Below are 18,818 nucleotides of genomic sequence, written 5' to 3' on the forward strand. Positions count from 1 at the left end.
TTCATCAGGTGAATGAAGAGACAGGTTCCACAAACACATAGATAGACAAATTCAATGATGGAAGATGATACTTTGAATGCAAGTCTTTGCAGGTAATTAAGTCTTTACAGTTCAGATGGTGCAACTGGAGAGAATAATAATCACAAGTTAAAGAGGTGTGAATTATCTCAAGCCAGGACAGTTGCATAAATTTGCATGGCAAGGGATGTGAATTGCTTCTGAAATCACATGCTTGAGTTATTGGAATGCACTTAGTGCTTGGACTGCAACTTACCTCTTTTTGATGTGGTCAACATTTACAAACATTGGGTTTCACCACTTAGGCCACTGAATCATGAAGGAAATTGAATGAATCAAAGCTGCAGATAGTTTGTAGAAGCTGTCAATCATAGACCACTACCGGAAAGCTACAAATGGCTTGCAACTAATGGATCTATAATCACCAGATGCAGGTCACAGCTGCTCACCTTCAAGGAATGGATTTGTGGAGATGTAAGATACATGCCACAGCTGTAATTCTTCTCTGTCCTTGTCAGGACTGCTTCTCACCTTCTGCCAAGGGTCTCCTTTCTGGATGGGGGAGACAGTGGGGGGAGGGACTCTCGAGACAGAAGATCCTTGTAGGGGTCTCCCTATTACAGGGGTCCCTGTGGGGGGACGACCCTATAGTGGGGGTCTCCCTATTACAGGGGTCCCTATGGGGGTTCCCCCGATCACTTGGGTCCCCATGGCAAGGGAGGGTTGCCTGGTGGAAGAGGTGTGAGCAGGCTGTGCATTGTTGTTGGGGGTGGGGGCCTTCTCTTCGGGAAATGCATTCTGGACATCCTGGGCTGGAGAATCCCGTCCATAGTCTCCCAAACAGAGAATCCTGGCCTAATTGTTGATGCTGGGACAGAATTAGAGGAGTTTCTTGTTCCCATTGGGGATATAATGGGCCAGCACTCTGCCCACGTGAAACTTGTTGGATTCACTGGGTATGGAATTGGCACTGAAAGCTTGACAAGCTGGAGCTGCGTATGAGCACCACTCCATGCACACTCCCATTACAGGTAAGAAAATGGCACTGAAGAGAGTAGCACCACAATTTACAGATGGAGAGCTGCACTGTAAGCTAGTTGCGATGGAGGGGAGGCTGGACACCCTCTTCCCCAGAATGAGCAGGGAGCTAAAGCCTGCCAATGTTAACCAGGCCTGGGTGGAGGTGGCAAGTGCCGTGGGCTTCGCCATGCGGACCGTCATGCAGGGCCGCAAAAAAGACGAACAACCTCCTTAGGTTATCTTGGGTAAGTCACCACCCCTGGCCTTCGGTCCCTCACCCCCCCCCCCCCCCCCCCATATCCCCCTTCCTAGAGGCCATACCAAACCCATCTGCCAGCATCCCTGCACCAAACCCCAAACCTGTACTGTTCTCTTTGTCCAGGTGCCTTGCACACATGGGCCACCAACTACATACCTCCCGTGTAACTAATGTCCAAATGTCTCACAAAGTTTATTATCTATCCTACCCCCTCAGGAGAAGATTTACCATAACCGCCGGGAGTGTGAGAAGACTGGAGGGACTGCCAGACATACGGGTCTTGACTTCAGCCGAGGAGAGGGTGTTGGAGTTAGAAGGGGAGGTGGGAGAGAGGGCTATCTTCCAGGCAGAGGTCAGCATGGGTCAACAAACTCAGCCTCTAATGTATAGTGATATCCCGATAGTAAGTGAGCCATCCTTTTCACCAGATCACTCCTTTCCGAGATCTCACCAGGTGTATTGCCTTTTGCTTTGCAGGATCACCATCTGACATACCAGGTCCGCCTGGCCTCCACCGCCCCCCAGCCGAAAGCCCAGCACACCCCGGAAGAACTGTCCGGGGATGACACTGACTCTTCGTCACTGCACTTAACTGCACCCTCCACCATTGCAGAGATTATCACCTCGGTGGGGAATTTTAGCGAAGAGACTCCTGGGATATTTTCTGGTGTACACATCACACATGCCATGGCACATCAGGTGGACGTAGGAACTTGTGAGGGAGAGGGCCTTCAGATGGCTGCCCAACCCCAGGAATTAACTGCAGTCCAGACAGGTAGGTGGTTCTGGAAAGCATGGTCCTATCAATGGTACAGATGAAGACAGAGTGCCAGGATCGACAGGAGGGGGTGTCAGCGACTTTCCAGCACCTGTAGACACAGTTGAAGGAGTCCAATCGCCTTCAGGTGCACGGGATAGCGCCAACAATGTGTGTTACCCAGTTCAACACTGAACGGGGGTGGCATCCGTGGTAGAAGCCCTGGGTGAAAAAGTCACAGCCATGGGCCAAGACGTTCAAGGCTTGGGGTGCACTGCGGTCGCTGGCCAAAGCTCAGGACAGGGGAGCCCAGTCACTGGCAGCCATGTACCAGGCCCAAAGCTACATTTCTGCAGCACTCCAGAGCTTAGCCCAGTCACAAAGTGTCTTGGCTGAGGGCACCAAGAGCATTGGCTGGGCACTGGCTGAACAGTGCTAGTCACAGAGGAACATGGCACAGTCCCTGCGTTCCAAGGCTGAGGAAATTGAGACCCTGGTCGAGACAGGAGTGGGACTCCAGGACTGGCAGCGCGAGGTGACGGTGGAGCTTTTGGGTTCACTCTGCCCTCACTTCCATCCCTGGGATCAATGAGGAAGAGGAAGTGATGGGGCCGGTGCCTCCCGCAGGGGTCGTGCTGGAACATCGCCGCGCGTCTGACCCTCCCCACCTGACACTAGTGCATCTGATGTGCAGTTGGAACAGAGTGGCACCTCGTCACCTGTGATACCCGGAAGGCTGCCGAGCCCATAAAAGTCCATGCCTTCCAGAGGACAGCTGCCAAAGGTACCTCAGGTAACAGGACGGGAAACGCAGCAGGCCGCCTCCACGTCTGAAGTGCTGCCTGGGGAAACACGTAGAAGGAGTGGTGGAGCACGTAAGATAAGAATGTTAGACGCCACTTAAGTTGGTAAGTGTGCAGCACATAGGTTTGAGTTAGGGGTCAGGGCACAATAATGTACATACACACTGTGATGAATGGTATCAGTAGCTGCTGTAACTGTACCTTACCTTTAATACATTGGCCCTTTAAGACCGGGCTTGGAACCCTGGGGGACTCCGCCTCTGGCTCCGCCCCCAGGAAACGGTATATAAGATGAGGCTCACTCGGCAGCATGTGGTGAGCACACTTCTCGGCTGCTGTTCAGTTCTCTGATGATTAAAGCCTTTGAATTACCAATCTTCTCTCCTGTGTCGTAATTGAGGGTATCTCAATTTAATTATCAGATGCATCAAGGTGGACAGTGCTCTAAAGCCGGAGAAACTCAACCTGGACGCTCGGTCGCTGGAAGCCCCGGAAATGTTTAAATATTGGCTCCGGTGCTTTGAGGACTATCTTGACTCCTCAGCGACTGATTTCGACGACGCTCGCATGCTGAGATTACTACATGCCCGGGTGGGCCACTGACTCTCCTCCGTGATCGAGAACGCTACGACCTACAAAACTGCGGTCGAGATACTGAAGAAACGCTTCGTAAAGCCGATTAACGAGGTACACGACAGACATTTGCTCTCAACCTGCAGCCAGCATTCCGGGGAAACTCTGGACGAGTACGAGCTCCTAGAAGTCGGGGCAAAGGATCTCCAAGGCACGGTAACGCTCGCCTTTTCTCTAGAAACGGCCCCTTGTAACCTCCGTACATACTCCGTGGAACTTGCAAACCCCTCTCGCTCCCCTCCAGACTCGGCCACGCTACAGGCCTGTGCCGCGTGGCGATCCGCTCACTCCGGGGGTTCCCCATGCTATTTCTGTGTGCAAGGCCAGCACCCACGTCAACGTTGCCCGGCCCGCTCTGCGATCTGCAACGATTGTGGGAAGAAAGGGCACTTCGCTAAAGTCTGCCTGGCTGGGCCCAAACGCCACAAACAAAATCCTCACCAGGCCCAGAAATCAAGCTCCCGGCCTCACAGGCCCCGCAACGCAGACACGCGGCGGCCGGACACGCCCACTTCCGACGCGTCATCGACCTCGTGCGAGTCATGGGAGCGGCCATCTTGGCGGCGGCCATCTTCGAACCCCGACACGTGCGACCGATGGTGGCGGCCATTTTGTGACTCCAGGTGGCCATTTTGTGAGTCCGATTTAACCGAGGACTCTGACTACCCGCAACTAGGAGCGATCACGCTCGATCAATCGCGGCCAAAGCACCTGCGGAACTCAATGATGCGGGTACAAATCAACGGCCACGACACTCCCTGCCTATGCGACTCCGGGAGCACAGAGACCTTTATCCATCCAGACACGGTAAGGCGCTGCACTCTGCGCACCCACCCCGCCTCCCAAACTATCGCCCTCGCCTCTGGGTCCCATTCGGTTCAAATCACGGGGTATTGTGACACTGACCTCGCAATTCAAGGCACTGAATACACCCGTTTTAAACTCTACATCCTCCCTCACCTCTGCGCCCCCCTGCTGCTCGGTCTGGACTTTCAGTGCAGCCACCGGAGCCTGACACTGAAGTTTGGCAGACCCCTGCCCCCACTCATGGTATGCAGCCTGGCGACACTCAAAGTTGCGCCACCCCCCCTCTTCGCGAGCCTCACTCCCGACTGTAAGCCCGTCGCCACCAGGAGTCGCCGGTACAGTACCCAAGACATGACTTTTATCAAGTCAGAGGTTCAGCGGCTACTAAAAGAGGGGGGTCATAGAGGCCAGCAACAGCCCTTGGAGGGCTCAAGTATTGGTAGTCCGCTCCGGGGAAAAGCAACGAATGGTAGCGGATTATAGCCAGACCATAAACCGCTTTACGCAACTCGATGCGTACCCACTTCCCCGCATAGCAGAAATGGTGACTCAAATCGCCCAGTATCGGGTATTCTCCACGGTCGACCTAAAATTGGCCTATCATCAACTCCCTATCCGCCCAGAGGACCGCCCCTACACGGCTTTCGAAGCAGCCGGTCGGCTGTTTCACTTCCTCAGGGTCGCTTTTGGTGTCACAAATGGAGTCTCCGTTTTCCAGAGGGCGATGGATCAAATGGTGGACCAGTACGGCTTACGGGCTACCTTCCCGTACTTGGACAACGTCACCATCTGTGGCCATGGCCAGCAGGACCACGACGCAAACCTGAGGAAGTTCCTCCAGACTGCCCGGGCCCTCAACCTCACGTACAACAAAGAGAAATGCGTGTTCCACACAACCCGGCTAGCCATCCTCGGCTACGTCGTGGAAAACGGGGTCCCAGGCCCAGACCCCGACCGCATGCGTCCCCTTAAGGAACTCCCCCTCCCCCGTAGCCTCAAGGCACTCAAACGGTGCTTGGGGCTTTTCTCCTATTACGCCCAGTGGGCCCCCAGATATGCGGACAAAGCCCGACCACTCATTAAGACCACGGGTTTTCCCCTGACGGCTGAGGCCTAGTCGGCTTTCAGCCGTATCAAGGCCGACATCATCAAGGCCGCCATGTACGCGGTGGACGAAGCCATTCCCTTCCAAGTAGAAAGAGACGCATCAGACGTCGCCCTGGCTGCCACCCTCAACCAGGCGGGCAGACCAGTAGCGTTCTTCTCCCGAACACTCACCGCCTCGGAAATTCGGCACTCTGCAGTCGAGAAGGAGGCACAAGCCATAGTGGAGGCCGTGCGGCACTGGAGGCACTACCTAGCCGGTAGGAGGTTCGCCCTCATCACTGACCAATGGTCGGTCGCCTTTATGGTCGATAACGCACAACGGGGCAAAATAAAGAATGACAAAATTCTGAGGTGGAGGATAGGGCTCTCCACCTATACATACGATATTAAATATCACCTAGGGAAGCTCAACGAGCCCCCGGATGCCCTGTCCCGCGGCACGTGCGCCAATGCGCAAAAAGACCGCCTGAGAGCCATCCACGATGACCTCTGCCACCCGAGGGTCACCCAGCTTGCCCACTTCATCAAGTCCCGCAACCTACCCTACTCCACAGAGGAGGTCAAGGCCATGACTAAGGCATGCCAGATCTGTGCGGAATGCAAACCGCAATTATATTGACCAGACAGGGCCCGCCTAATAAAGGCCTCTGGGCTCTTTGAGCGACTAAGTGTGTACTTCAAAGGGCCTCTCCCGTCCACCAACCGCAACATCTAATTCCTCACCGTTATCGATGAGTTCTCCCGCTTCCCTTTTGCTGTCCCCTGCCCCAATATGACCTCGGCCTCCGTGATCAAGGCACTGCACAGCATCTTCACACGGTCTGGTTTCCCCGCTTATATCCACAGCGACCGGTGTACATCGTTCATGAGCGATGAGCTGCGTCGATATCTGCTCAGCAAGGGCATCGCCTCGAGCAGAACGACGAGCTACAACCCGCGGGGAAACGGGCAGGTGGAGAGGAAGAACGCGACAGTTTGGAAGGCTTTCTTTCTAGCCCTACGGTCAAGGAGTCTCCCAATCGCTCGCTGGCAGGAGGTCCTACCCGATGCCCTACATTCCATTAGGTCGCTCCTCTGTACGGCCACGAACGAGACCCCTCACAATCTTTTGTTTGTCTTCCCCAAGAAGTCCACCTCTGGGGTCTTGCTTCCACATTGGCTGACGACTCCGGGACCAGTTCTACTCCGGAGGCACGTGAGGAGCCATGAAACAGATCCAATAGTCGAGAGGGTCCTATTGCTACACGCAAACCCTCAATACGCCTACGTTGAGCACCCCGACGGCAGGCAGGATACCGTCTCCCTGTGAGACCTGGCACCCGCTGGCTCTCCCACCGACTCCCCCCCGTCCTACCGACATTCCCATCCCCGCACCGACTGCCAACCCCGACAGCACCCCCCCATAGCGCCCCCTGCCCCCCAGCCGGCGCCAGCACCGATCACCCTAGTCACCCCGGATACCCCCCCCGCTCCAAGGCGGGCAAAGGCTCAGTCAAACGTGCTCCCGGATATACCACCATCGAAACTGACCGTATCCACGGCACCACCACCGGAGTGGAGAAGGTCAGCACGGACGGTCAGACCACCCACAAGACTGAACTTATAACTCCACTTTACCCCCGACAGTCACTATGTGTTTTTTTTAAACAGGGGGTGAATGTGATGAATGGTATCAGTAGCTGCTGTACCTGTACCTTACCTTTAATACATTGGCCCTTTGGAACCCTGGGGGACTTCGCCTCTGGCTCCGCCCCCAGGAAACGGTATATAAGATGAGGCTCACTCGGCAGCATGTGGTAAGCACGCTTCTCGGCTGCTGTTCAGTTCTCTGATGATTAAAGCCTTTGAATTACCAATCTTCTCTCCTGTGTTGTAATTGAGGGTATCTCACACACAATAAAACACATTTGCACCAAAATGTTGACATGCCTCAACCCTCTCTCCGAAGGTTGGGAGGGATGGGCTGGGTGTAGAGGGCGGGGGGACATGGGAGGTGGGCCGTGTGGGGTGTGGGTGTTGCTGGATGGCACGAGGCAGGGCCCCCAGGACAATGGAACGTTCTGCCTGGGAATGTTTACCCTCAGAGGCGGCAGGGAATGGGTCAGATATGTGTTGGTGCCATGTAGGACAGCTTACTCAGTGAGTGACCCATCACCGTTCACCATCTCCATTATCGCACCCTCCGCACCCTCAGCCACACCCCCATCTCCCCAGAGGGTATATCGGCCCGGGAGATGGAATGGCCAGCACAGATGCAGGGATGACCACCGGGGTGCAGTGGAAGGCAGGATTCAAATTTTGTCAACAATGAGGAGCAACAGAGCTCATCTCATAGCGAGCCATCAACATCCTCCATCCCACAGAAAGGATCCGCTGAGATTGCAGACCCATGGCCAACACACTGTAGTGATGCTGGCAGGGACCTCAGAGGGCAGTGGGGGAGCTTTGGTAGGAGGTGGGTTGGAGGAAGGACAGAGGATGATTTGATGGCTGTGGGGGATGCTGGTGTGGAGCGTTGGGACAAGTAGGTTGAGCTGCTGGTGGTTAGGCCCCCAAGTTCACAATCCTGCAGGTGATTAGGTTGTCCTGTGTGCGTTTGCTCTGGAGCACACATAGGGTGGCCTCCTCTGTCTTCCCAGGTCCTAGGCCCTGGTCATCCTCCTCGTAAGATGAGGTCTGGCGTTCTTCCTCCTCCTCCAACATGTTCTCCCTCTGCTGTACGATGTTGTGCAAGACGCGGCAGGCCACCACAATGTAAAGAGACCTCCTGGGGCTATATTGGAGAGCCACACTGGAGGGGTCCAGGCATCTGAACCGTATCTTCAGGATGCCGATGCACCTCTCAATAACATTCCTGGTGCTGGATGTCATTATATCAGTTCTCCACCTCGGTCTAGGTCTCCAGGCAGGCGGCAGTAGCCAAGACCATAGCAGGTAACCTTTGTCACCCAGGAGCCAACCTCAAACCCGAGAGAGCACCTCAAAGGTGTCGGGAACCGACAAGTGTGCCAGGTTGTATGCATTGTGCGTTCTACCCAGGTATTGGGCACAAACACGTATTATGTGCAGCCGGTAGTCACACACTAATTGCACATTAAGGAAATGGAAGCCCTTCTTATTGATGAAGGCACCTCCCCCATGAACTGGTGCCCAGAGGGGCACATATGTCCTGTCAATAACCCCTCTGGACCTGGGGCATGCCAGTGTTTGCCCCTGCTCGGGCATCCTGGAGGGCTTGCTCCTGGCTGAAGGTGATGTAGTCCACTGCCCGGGCACATATGGCATCCGTAATGGTGCAGATGCACCTGTGTGCTGATGTCTGCGAGATCCCTGACAGGTTCCCCCTCTCGGCGCCTGCAATAACTCTGAGGCAATAATGTTCAGGGCGATCGTCACCTTCACGGCCACCAGGAAGTGTCCTCCATGCCCATGATTCCGGGTACAGGTGTGCAGGTGGTGCAGTGTCCCTGATTAGCCGAATCAGACATGCTCGGTACAGCAGGTGCTCAAAGGACAGTTGTTGACGATACATGCTTAGCCAGATGCAAAGTCTCCTTTGCACCTCCTCCTCGGCCTGTTGGACTGCTTGCCTCTCCAGCCTCAGCAATTGGCCCCTGCTCTTTTGGGGAAGCCCCCCCCACCCCCCCAGAGCAGCCCCGTACCTGCAGCCTCAGTACGTCCACAAAGCAGCTGAGGCCAGATTTTACTTCAAAATTCACTGTCTGCGGGGGGGTGGGGGGGGGGGGGGGGACCCCAGTTCCACCCTCCGCCTGTTCCCCCCACCCCACCCCCCTCGCCTGCTGCCGTTCCCCCGATATGCTTCCTTGCACACCGGCGCACCGCACTCGAAAGAGGCCTCTCTTCTCACACCAATCCCTGTCAACAGAGGTACCTGTGGCTGCTGCAACCTTTCTCAGCAATAGGCTCTGCGGCCGCTGTCCAGTTCCCTCCGGTGAGGTCTACTGCGGGCATCCTCACTGGGTGGGCCTTGTGTTAGCCTGCCAGCAAGGTGGCACCTGGTTATGCGGTGGAGAGGGTCACAGTGTGCAACCAATCACCGCCATGCTTAGAGGCTTGTGTGTTGGCAGGTCCTACAGATAGGGGTGAGGCAGGAGAGTGTGCATCTGCTGGGAGCTTAACTACAGTGTGATGTGGGTCCTAGGTGTGACAAACAGATTGTGACAACCCGACCAGGGGCAGGATGAATGGGAGCAGTGGCACGGTGGACAGGCAGGGCTTGGAGAAAGCTGATGGTCCTGAGGGATGGGCTGGCTGATGGTGTGACTGGTGAGGCCTCTACCATGAGAGGGGCAGTGTGCCAAATAGGGTGCCAAAGGCATGTATCCTTAGTTTCGGGTGAGCTCTGCTATTCTGCTGCTTCCCCTGTTGTGGGGCTGCGCTTCTGATGAGTGCACTGAGTAGTGCCTGCATCTGGGGCAGGATTCTCTCATTTGGCGGCAGAGTGTCCACGCCGTCGGAAACGCCATCTTGAACAGGCTGCTGGGATTACCGATTCTGGCAACTAAAGGGGCCAGCACAGCGCTGGAGCAGTTCACGTTGCTGCAGCCTCCCATCCCGGCGCGAACTGTGCGCCGTGGGTTCCGCACATGCGCAGTGGCGCCGGCGCCAACCCGTGCATGCGTGGTGGCCTCCCTCAACGCGCCGGCCCCGACGCAACATGGCGCGGGAGTTCAGGGGCCGGTGTGGAAGAAAACAGGCCCGGGGAGCGAGAGGCCGGCCGGCCGATAGGTGGGCCCCGATCGCGGGCTAGGCCCCATCGGAAACCCCCCACCCCAGCTCTCAGGAGCTGTTTAACGCCGTGGGCTAAACAGCTGGCTTGTAATGCAGAACAAGGCCAGCAGCGCAGGTTCAATTCTGGTACCGGCCTCCCCGAACAGGCGCCGGAATGTGGTGACTCGGGTCTCTTCACAGTAACTTCATTGAAGCCTACTTGTGACAATAAGCTATTATTATTATTAAAGTTAAACGAGAACTGGATCAACTACATAACTGCTAAAAGCAAATTCTGCTTTTGCGGTGTGTGAACAGGAACTTGAGTTGGTGTACATGACAATGTCCAATGACGAATACCGTGTGCAGCAGTGGAAGGGGTTTGACAGGAAGCAACATCGGCAAAATTCTCCTTTGGTCGGCACCAGAATTGCAAAGCGTGCTTGGCGGAGAATCGGTTATAAACGGCGTTGACATATCATTAGCGGGCCTGACCCGGTATTCTCCGGTGTCTCCGCGACCCTCCGCCACCACTGGGAGGGAATTCCCGACAGCAAGGTTCACTTATGCTTTCAAAAATTATGAAACAGGTTGAGGGGTTGGGAGAGGTACGGAAAGTGCCCAACATCATAGTGTGCTGACAGTTGTGCCACTGGTGGAGGGGCTTCTGCCAGGGCCAGGGGGAGTAGTGGGGGGTGGCCAGAGGAAGCACTGTGGGGTCGGGGTGGACGGGCATGGAACACCATTGTCACAGTCTGCCAGGCAGCCATGCACGCTGCTGACTGCCTACTGTGAACCTAGCGTCACAGATCGTTTGGGTGCCCCACCAGGCCACCCCTCTGGCCGCAGCCGACCCATCAAAGGGATGGGCGCGCACCAGTGCCATCTTGTTGGCTGGGATGAGTGTGTGTGGGAGTGGATTGCTAATATGCGCCTGCAGCTCGTCAGCCTCTCGAGTGCCAATCCCGACACCAGTGAATCTGACTCCATTTTCCATTGGAATCGATCGTGTTCCATGTGGTATTGATGGTAGCCCCTCAACGGTCGCTGAATCGGTCCAGGTGCAGTGCCAGGTTTGCTATCATAGAGCTCCATGAACTCTGCCCCAGTGTCAACACTTAGTCTAAGGAACGGAGAATCCGGCTGCCTGTCTGTGACAAAGATAGGCCTTCAGTGATCCAAAGATGTTGAGAAGAAAAAGTGTGAAGACTGAGTCAAGTATGATAATCTGTGCAAGTTCATGAAAGAGGTCTTTCACAAGCAAGCAGAAAATGTGAGTTTCCAGCAGACTTGTATTCTCTCCATACTGCACTGTGATCAGCAACTAAGGCTGGACTGCAATTATAGAGAGGACCATGACTGTCAAGGTCCCAAGGAACAACATGACCATGATGGTCAAAAAGCATCTGCAGATCAATCTTGACCATGCAGTTGTGGACACACTGAGGCAAAAGGCTGAGGCAGCAAAGGATGACAAAGATGTGAATGACTTCGAGACTGCACTCATATTCTCAGGTTTTTCATTAGATGATCACCAGTCCAACTCCAACCATATTTATTGAACAAAGCTGGGTTTGGGCCCCAAGATGAAGGAACAGCGAAGAGCCCATTCCACAAATTGTAGAAGAGATCTCATTCTGGAATGAGATGAGAATACATCTCACATGGGGGAAGTGGACTGAAGGCTTTCCTTTCCGGCATTCTTCCTTATTGTATTGGATTACTCAATTGAATTTGATCTTTCTAAAGCATTAGTTGTGTAATGATCATCTGAATAATGTACTCAGATCAACAGGGACTGTTCCCTTTGGGTGTGAGAGCCTTGCACTGCAGCCATTATCAGATGTCGTTGTTCTTTTTTATTTTAAAAAGAAAGTCATTTGTAGCTGTATGCTGTATAATAAAATCAGAAACCACGGATAAAATATACATTGTTAAGGAATAATAAAATCCAAACCTTTAGGTAGATTTTGCACCTCTCCAAAAGGAAGTTCCATTTTAATGATGTTTTCTGCTCTTCCGTTAAACTGCAAAACTCATCAGTCTAGGAATTATAGTATAAGATAAACAGTATAAGTTTTGTAATCTTAATTCATTGGAAAATTAATAAGGTAAATTTCCTCATGTTGTTATACTATCATTTCATATGTTTCTTACGATGTCCCAAGCAAGAAATTTGACGCATTGGCGCTCATTTTGATAGGTACAAGAGTCTTTGAAGCTCTCGTGAGCATAGGATAAGGAGCAGGTGGGAGATGAAAAGGAGGATTAGGTACAAGAATACTGTGGTGATTTTATATATGTGTAGATGCAATACAACTGAGCAAGCTCTAGAGGGAGCACGGGAGAGATATAAATACACACAAACAGGATGTCAGGACATTTCACAGGATCGGGAGCTGGTAGCAAGACAGACTAGCAGCATAGATGTAACTTTGAGTTAAGCACTGAAGAGAGAACAAACTCACAATAAAGCATCTACTTCAGCTTTAAGACTACGAGCTTTATTAAGACACAAGGGACAACACATGGTACCAGGTTTGGCTTCAGAACGCTTACTATAAGATTACACAAGCTGCAGACACAGAAAGACCAAAATGGCAAGGAAAGCTCCTACCGGACATTCAACGTGAGAAGGCTTTGTTAATTCGATGAGATTGATTGGAACCCCACCTCAACTGAACACAATCGGTAATTTAAGTAACGAATGGAAAATATTTAAACAAATGTTCGAGAAATATATCATAGCTAACGATTTAAAAGCAGCCTCAGAAGAAATGAAAATAGCACTGCTCATCGCAGGACATGAAGCTAGAGAAATATATAATGGCTTTAAATACTTGAAAGATGAAGACAGAACCAAATTAGAAGTAATACAAAACAAATTTGAACAGTACTGTATGCTCAGAGAGAAAACTGCACAGGGACTGAGTGATGCAAAACTCAAACAATCACTATCAGAACAGAAAGGGTTCAGTCTAGATATCGCGAGTGAAAAGTCCAGATCGAAAGGAAAAAGTAACTTGAACTTTTCACAAAGACAAAACGCTGAAATCCAGTCCAGATCAAAAGAAAAAAGTAATTTGAACTTTTCACAAAGAAAAAACGCTGAAATCCACTGTAAAATGGCATCTGAGCACATTTTACAGTCTCCGGGGAACAAAAGACAAAAATCTGCGTCTACACAAGCGCAGGAAACAGAAGCCGCGCATGCGCAGTTAAAATCAGCCGTTTTGCGTTCTGTGCATGCGCAAGGCGCGCATGCCCAGTTGAAAGGAACGATCGCACCAGTCAAAGATGGTTCTGCGCATGCGCAAGCCGCGCATGCGCAGTGGACAAAAAAACCGCACAGTAAAGGAAGATCGATTTGCGCATGCACAATCGATTCCTATGTATGACATCATGAGCATCATGATGTTAGAGGACCCGGACCACGCCCACTTAAAAGGGAAATGCCTGAAAATTGAAAACAACAAACGTAAAGCTGTAAAACCCAATTTTCTTACCTCAAAAGACAGAAAAACGCCTGAACTTACACCAGCAGTTGAAAATAACTCTCACAACACCCAAAGTGAAGAGAACAAAAACAATTCCAAAACAAAAAAAATGAAGAAAACGATACCAAATCCGACACAAAAAAAGATGATTTGTTTTTCGAACAATACTACTCAGACATGGCCGAGTTATTCGGATATGCTGATCACAGCATCAGCAACGCGGTCGCAAAGCTCAACACGACTCTACTCATGGTAGCTGAATCCAATACCATGGTGCCATAGCAGATCATCGATACATTGGGTGACAGCAATACCCAAGATGAAGACGACGCCACACAGAGAGCACAGAAAGACTCCACACAGAGAGCGACGCAAGCCTCCACAGACAGCTTGTTGAAAGACTCCAAAATGGAAGCAAGCAAACACTCCCTAGCGAACACCATGCATGAACAAGACCATGAAGGTCAACCCACCGTATCTGAGCAACCATAAGCAGCCTATGAAAGTCTACCAAGCTCGCATAATCAAGAAGAAGACAATGTAAATCTACCCACTGCATGCGAAAACAGTGACAATGTGATCACACTCGACATACAGGAGGTGCAGGATCACAGCGAGACTGAGAGATCTCAGCTCGTCTGTACAGAAGCACAGAGTAGGGCCACTCATGAGTCCAGAGAGACCACGTCAATTGAAATCTTGAAGATTTTGACTCCAGAAGAGGAGCACCAAGACCCACAAGAGAATGAAATCGTGAAGATTTTGACTCCAGAAGAGGAGCACCAAGAGCAATAAGAAAATGAAATTGTGAAGATTTTGACTCCAGAAGAGGAGCACCAAGAAAGCAAAGAAGAAGAATCAAATCCACCACAAATGACTCCAGAAGAGGAGTACAAAGGAAGCAAAGAAGAGGAATCAAATCCACCACAAATGACTGATGTCACCAACATCAATGCAACATCAGATCATTCTCACCATTCTCTAGACGAAACGTTCAATGTAACAGATACCACAAAGGACACTCGCACCAATAACTGTGAAAATGACTAAAATTATCCACACGGAACACTCATTGAGCGCAACAAGAAAAACAAAAACCACAAGAAGCACAGCAGAAACAAGAATAACAACAGCAAGAACAAAAGCAACATGAAGCGCAATAAGAACAACAAAAATCGCAAGAAGCACTGCAGAAACAAGAACAACAGCAACAACAAAAACTACATGCACAACAACAAAAACTACACGAAGAACAAAAACAACAAGAAGCATAACAAAGACAACAAGCACGACAAGAACAACACAAGGAACAACTCAAATACTGTCATCTTTTCATGGATACAGCCCTACCACCCCGTCTAAAGCCTCAGCAATTGCTGTCCTAATAATGGCCAGTGTTCTCCTCCACTGAAGTAGAACATGCAGACACACCTCTGATTAGCTCTGGCTGCCTCTGGTTTAGTGCTATCTTGTCCTGCAAGAGAGGGAATGTGTCAGGCTGTCAAGCAATCTGTTTGGGGGGCATCGGGTACAGCAAAGTATGCAGTGTCTGAGGCCAGTGGTGTAGTTAGTAGAATATGGCAACTGAAAATACATTTCTTGATCATGACAACTCATGTGAGGTAATTGAATCTTAAAAGTGCTATATCCAGGCCCTCAGTGCTTTGACCTCAATATCTTCTGTTCTCATTGCCTTATAAGCCTATGCCTGGCATGCCTTCTGTGGGATACAAATCTTCTCTTCTTCTTTCCATCCCCACCAGCAAAGCTTCCCCTCCAGCATCCAAAAAACTTGGCATCTTCTCTCTCCCTTGTTGTGTCAATCTTCAATGTTTCCCAGGTCAGATTCATTTCCTACAAGACTGGCAGTATGTAGCCATGATACACCTGGCCTTTAAGACTAGCATTAAGCAGCGTAGGTTAACTGTAAGTGGTTACTCATGATATTGGTCCCCTATTAATGCATTTAACTTATAATCAACACAATGATTAATGCTGGTTTCAGGCTGAACATATTGAAATGATCAGGCACCACAAAGCTGGTGGGCTGCCTGTGTTGCAATTGTTGCTTTAATTCTGGCATGGTTTAGCACACTGGGCTAAATCACTGGCTTTTAAAGCAGGCCAAGCAGGCCAGCAGCACGGTTCAATTCCCGTACCAGCCTCACCGGACAGGCGCCGGAATGTGGCGAGTAGGGACTTTTCACAGTAACTTCGTTGAAGTCTACTCGTGACAATAAGCGATTTTCATTTTTCATTCTGTTTTTGTGGTTCTTTAATACACACAACTTTATGCTAATTAAACATCATGCTTGAAAGCAGTCTTATGCAATGAAAATACATCAGCTGAAAACTGAGAATCCAAATCGTAACATCTTAAAAATGGCCTTTATATTCACACATTCCCTAGGTATTTATTTTCACAGCTTGACTAGAACTCATCCAGTTACCATTACTCATCTTTGGTGTTCCTCCAAATTACAGCTTTTGTTTGGCAGACTGCAGCCTTTCCTTTTGTAGCATGAAAAGTGTCAATAGCAAGCTGAAGCTAGAGGCAACTGTAAAGAGGATACATTTCTCAAATCTGACTATGGCGCTGCCAGAAGAGCGCTTGGAGAAGAGTTCCATGAACTTGACAAGCAGTGTGTGAATTCTGCTTTGGCATCTGTTCACGTTCTCAATTTAATGAACGTCGAGATGCATGTCCAGTTCTTACCATTACAGTTAGATAATAAGTCATTCAACAACAGAATCACGCTCCTTGGCAGGATTCTCCATTAGCTGATGCTGAAATCGCGAAACGCAACTGGGTGGAGAATAGGTTCTAATGGCAAAATCGCAGCGGACGCGGATTTGATGGCAAATCGCAATTCTCTGTCACTTCGACAGCGGCGTCAATGTAGTCTGGAATGCACGGACAGTAAACATCGTTAGCAGGCCTGACCCGGTATTCTCGGGGGCCTCTGCGATGCTCCGCCTCTGATGGGCCGAGTTTCCTATGGCATGGTTCACTTGTGCTTTTAAAAATCATGAAACCGGCGTTATGGTTGCTGAGGGAGAGACACAGGGTACGGAAAACATCCAACATCACCGTTGCTTGCTGACAGTTGTGTCGCTGGCCGGGGTGGCCAGTGGAGTAGGGGTGGATGGCACGGGGTATCATTGCCGCAGCCAGAAAGGCAGCCATGCAGCTGCGCACACCTCTAACAGCCCACAGTGAACTGAGGGCTATGGGTCGTTTAGGTCTCCCCCCCAGGTACCTGTTGGCGCCAGCCGACCCATCAGCGGGATGGGGGTGTTTCAGCACAATATGTGCCATCTTGTTGGCTGGGATAAGTGTGTGTGGGGATTGTAATGTGTATATGCAGCTGCAGCTTGTCAGCCTCCTGAGTGTCAATCACAGACCCGGCGAATCCGGCACCATTTCTCTTGGAATCAATTGTGTTCCACGTGCCGCCCGTGCTAGCCCTACCACAGTTGCTGAATCGGTCCAGGTTCGGCGCTAGTTTTGCTATCGTGAAAGCCCACAAATTATGCCCCAATGTAAACTTAGGGCTAGATTCTCCGTTGCCCGACGGCGATATCGTAAATGGTGGCCAGAAAGCAGAATTCCCAAGAGATTCCCTCGCAATCCACGCCATGCAAAAGTTGCATGGCTAAGGATTGGGAATCACTTCATGGTTTGTGCTCCCAACATGAGCGTAAATCAGGTGCAATTCAGCTCAGCTCAGGGCTGGATTCTCTGATTTTGAGACTAAGTGCCGATGCTGGCGTGGAAACAGTGGCGTTTTACAACAGAAAAAACGGCACAACAGCTGCACCGATTCAGCTACTTTAAATGGGCTAGCACCATCGCCATGTGGAACGCAACCAATTCCATGCAAAACGGTGCCGGATTCACTGGGACCATGATTGGCGCACATGAAGCTCACACACTGGAGCCGCACATAAATGACCATCCCCCCACACACACCGTCCCAGCCAACAATATGGCTGGATGGAGAGCTGCGCTATGGCTCAGGGACACTGGACACCTCATGGACGCCGTGAAGGAGAGGATGACCCTGTACCCGGGCCCGGGAGGAGGGTCGCCAGGCGCCGCCGTTCGCTGTGCCTGGGCGCAGGTGGCAGAGGCGGTCAGGGCTGTGGGCAATGTCGCGCCGGGCCGGAGAATCGCCGCAAACGCGCCAGTGCAAATGGCGCTGATTCTCCGCACCTCGGAGAATCGCGCGACGGCGTCGGGGCGCGGTGATTCTCCGGCCCGGTGCGGGGCTCGGAGAATCGCCCCCAGTATTTATATGGCTAGTCCAGTTCAGTTTCTGGTCAATAGTAACCCCCCGGGATGTTGATAGTGGGGGTTTCAGCGATGATAATGCTAAGGAGTGTGGTTAGATTGTCTTGTTGGGGATGGTCATTGACTGGCATTTGTGTCGTGTGAATATTACTTGCCACTTCTCAGCTCAAACCTGGATATCATACAAATCTTGCTGTATTGGATATGGACTGCTTCAGTATCTGAGGTGTATCAAATAGTGCTAAACACTATTCAATCGTTAGTGAACATTCGGTCTTCTGACCTTATGATGGAAAAAAGGTCATTGATGAAATAGCTGAAGATGGTTGGCCTGAAATATTCCCCTGAGGAACTCCTACTATGATGCCCTGGAACGGAGATGATTGACCTCCAACCATCTTATTTAGTGCCAGGTATGACTCCAACCAGCAGAGAGAGTTATCCCCCCCTTTCCGGATTCCCATTCACTGAATTTAGCTGGGTTCCTTGTTGCCACACTCAGTCATATGTTGACTTGATGCCAAGAGCAGTCACTTTTGTTTCATTGGTGGATGTATCCGAATTTACCGAATCAGACAACAAAATACGTTCTTTGATTCATAACTGTTTTATCACCGTACTGTAGTTCAGTACTATCACCAATTTCCACTCGTCCCTTCTGGAACGTCTTTCTGTCCAGAAGCCACTCCTGACTGGGGAAAACCAGTTCTTAAGTACCGGCTTCAATGAGCATCATCTGCTCTCAAGTCACTCTGAAGATGGTCCTGATTTACTTTAAACTAAAGGGACATGCATTTCAAACATTGTCACCTCTCACCTCACCTCTGGAATTCAAGTCTTTTGTCCATATTTGAACTAAGGCTGCAATGAGGTCAGGAGCTGAGTGACCCTG

At 51.1% G+C, this 18,818-nt stretch overlaps 1 protein-coding gene across 3 annotated transcripts in view; it reads right to left on the reverse strand.

Moving 5' to 3' along the window:
- The window catches only part of meiob (meiosis specific with OB-fold), a 254,364-nt gene that overhangs the window by 24,122 nt on the left and 211,424 nt on the right, over positions 1 to 18,818 (reverse strand). For all 3 annotated transcript variants that reach the window (XM_038820920.1, XM_038820921.1, XM_038820919.1), the window contains one exon: positions 12,093 to 12,179. In XM_038820920.1, the coding sequence (XP_038676848.1) occupies positions 12,093 to 12,179 (87 nt within the window). The remainder of the gene's footprint in view (positions 1 to 12,092; positions 12,180 to 18,818) is intronic.

The sequence above is a fragment of the Scyliorhinus canicula genome, chromosome 15, assembly GCF_902713615.1.
Source record: "Scyliorhinus canicula chromosome 15, sScyCan1.1, whole genome shotgun sequence".
Lineage (NCBI taxonomy): Eukaryota > Metazoa > Chordata > Chondrichthyes > Carcharhiniformes > Scyliorhinidae > Scyliorhinus > Scyliorhinus canicula.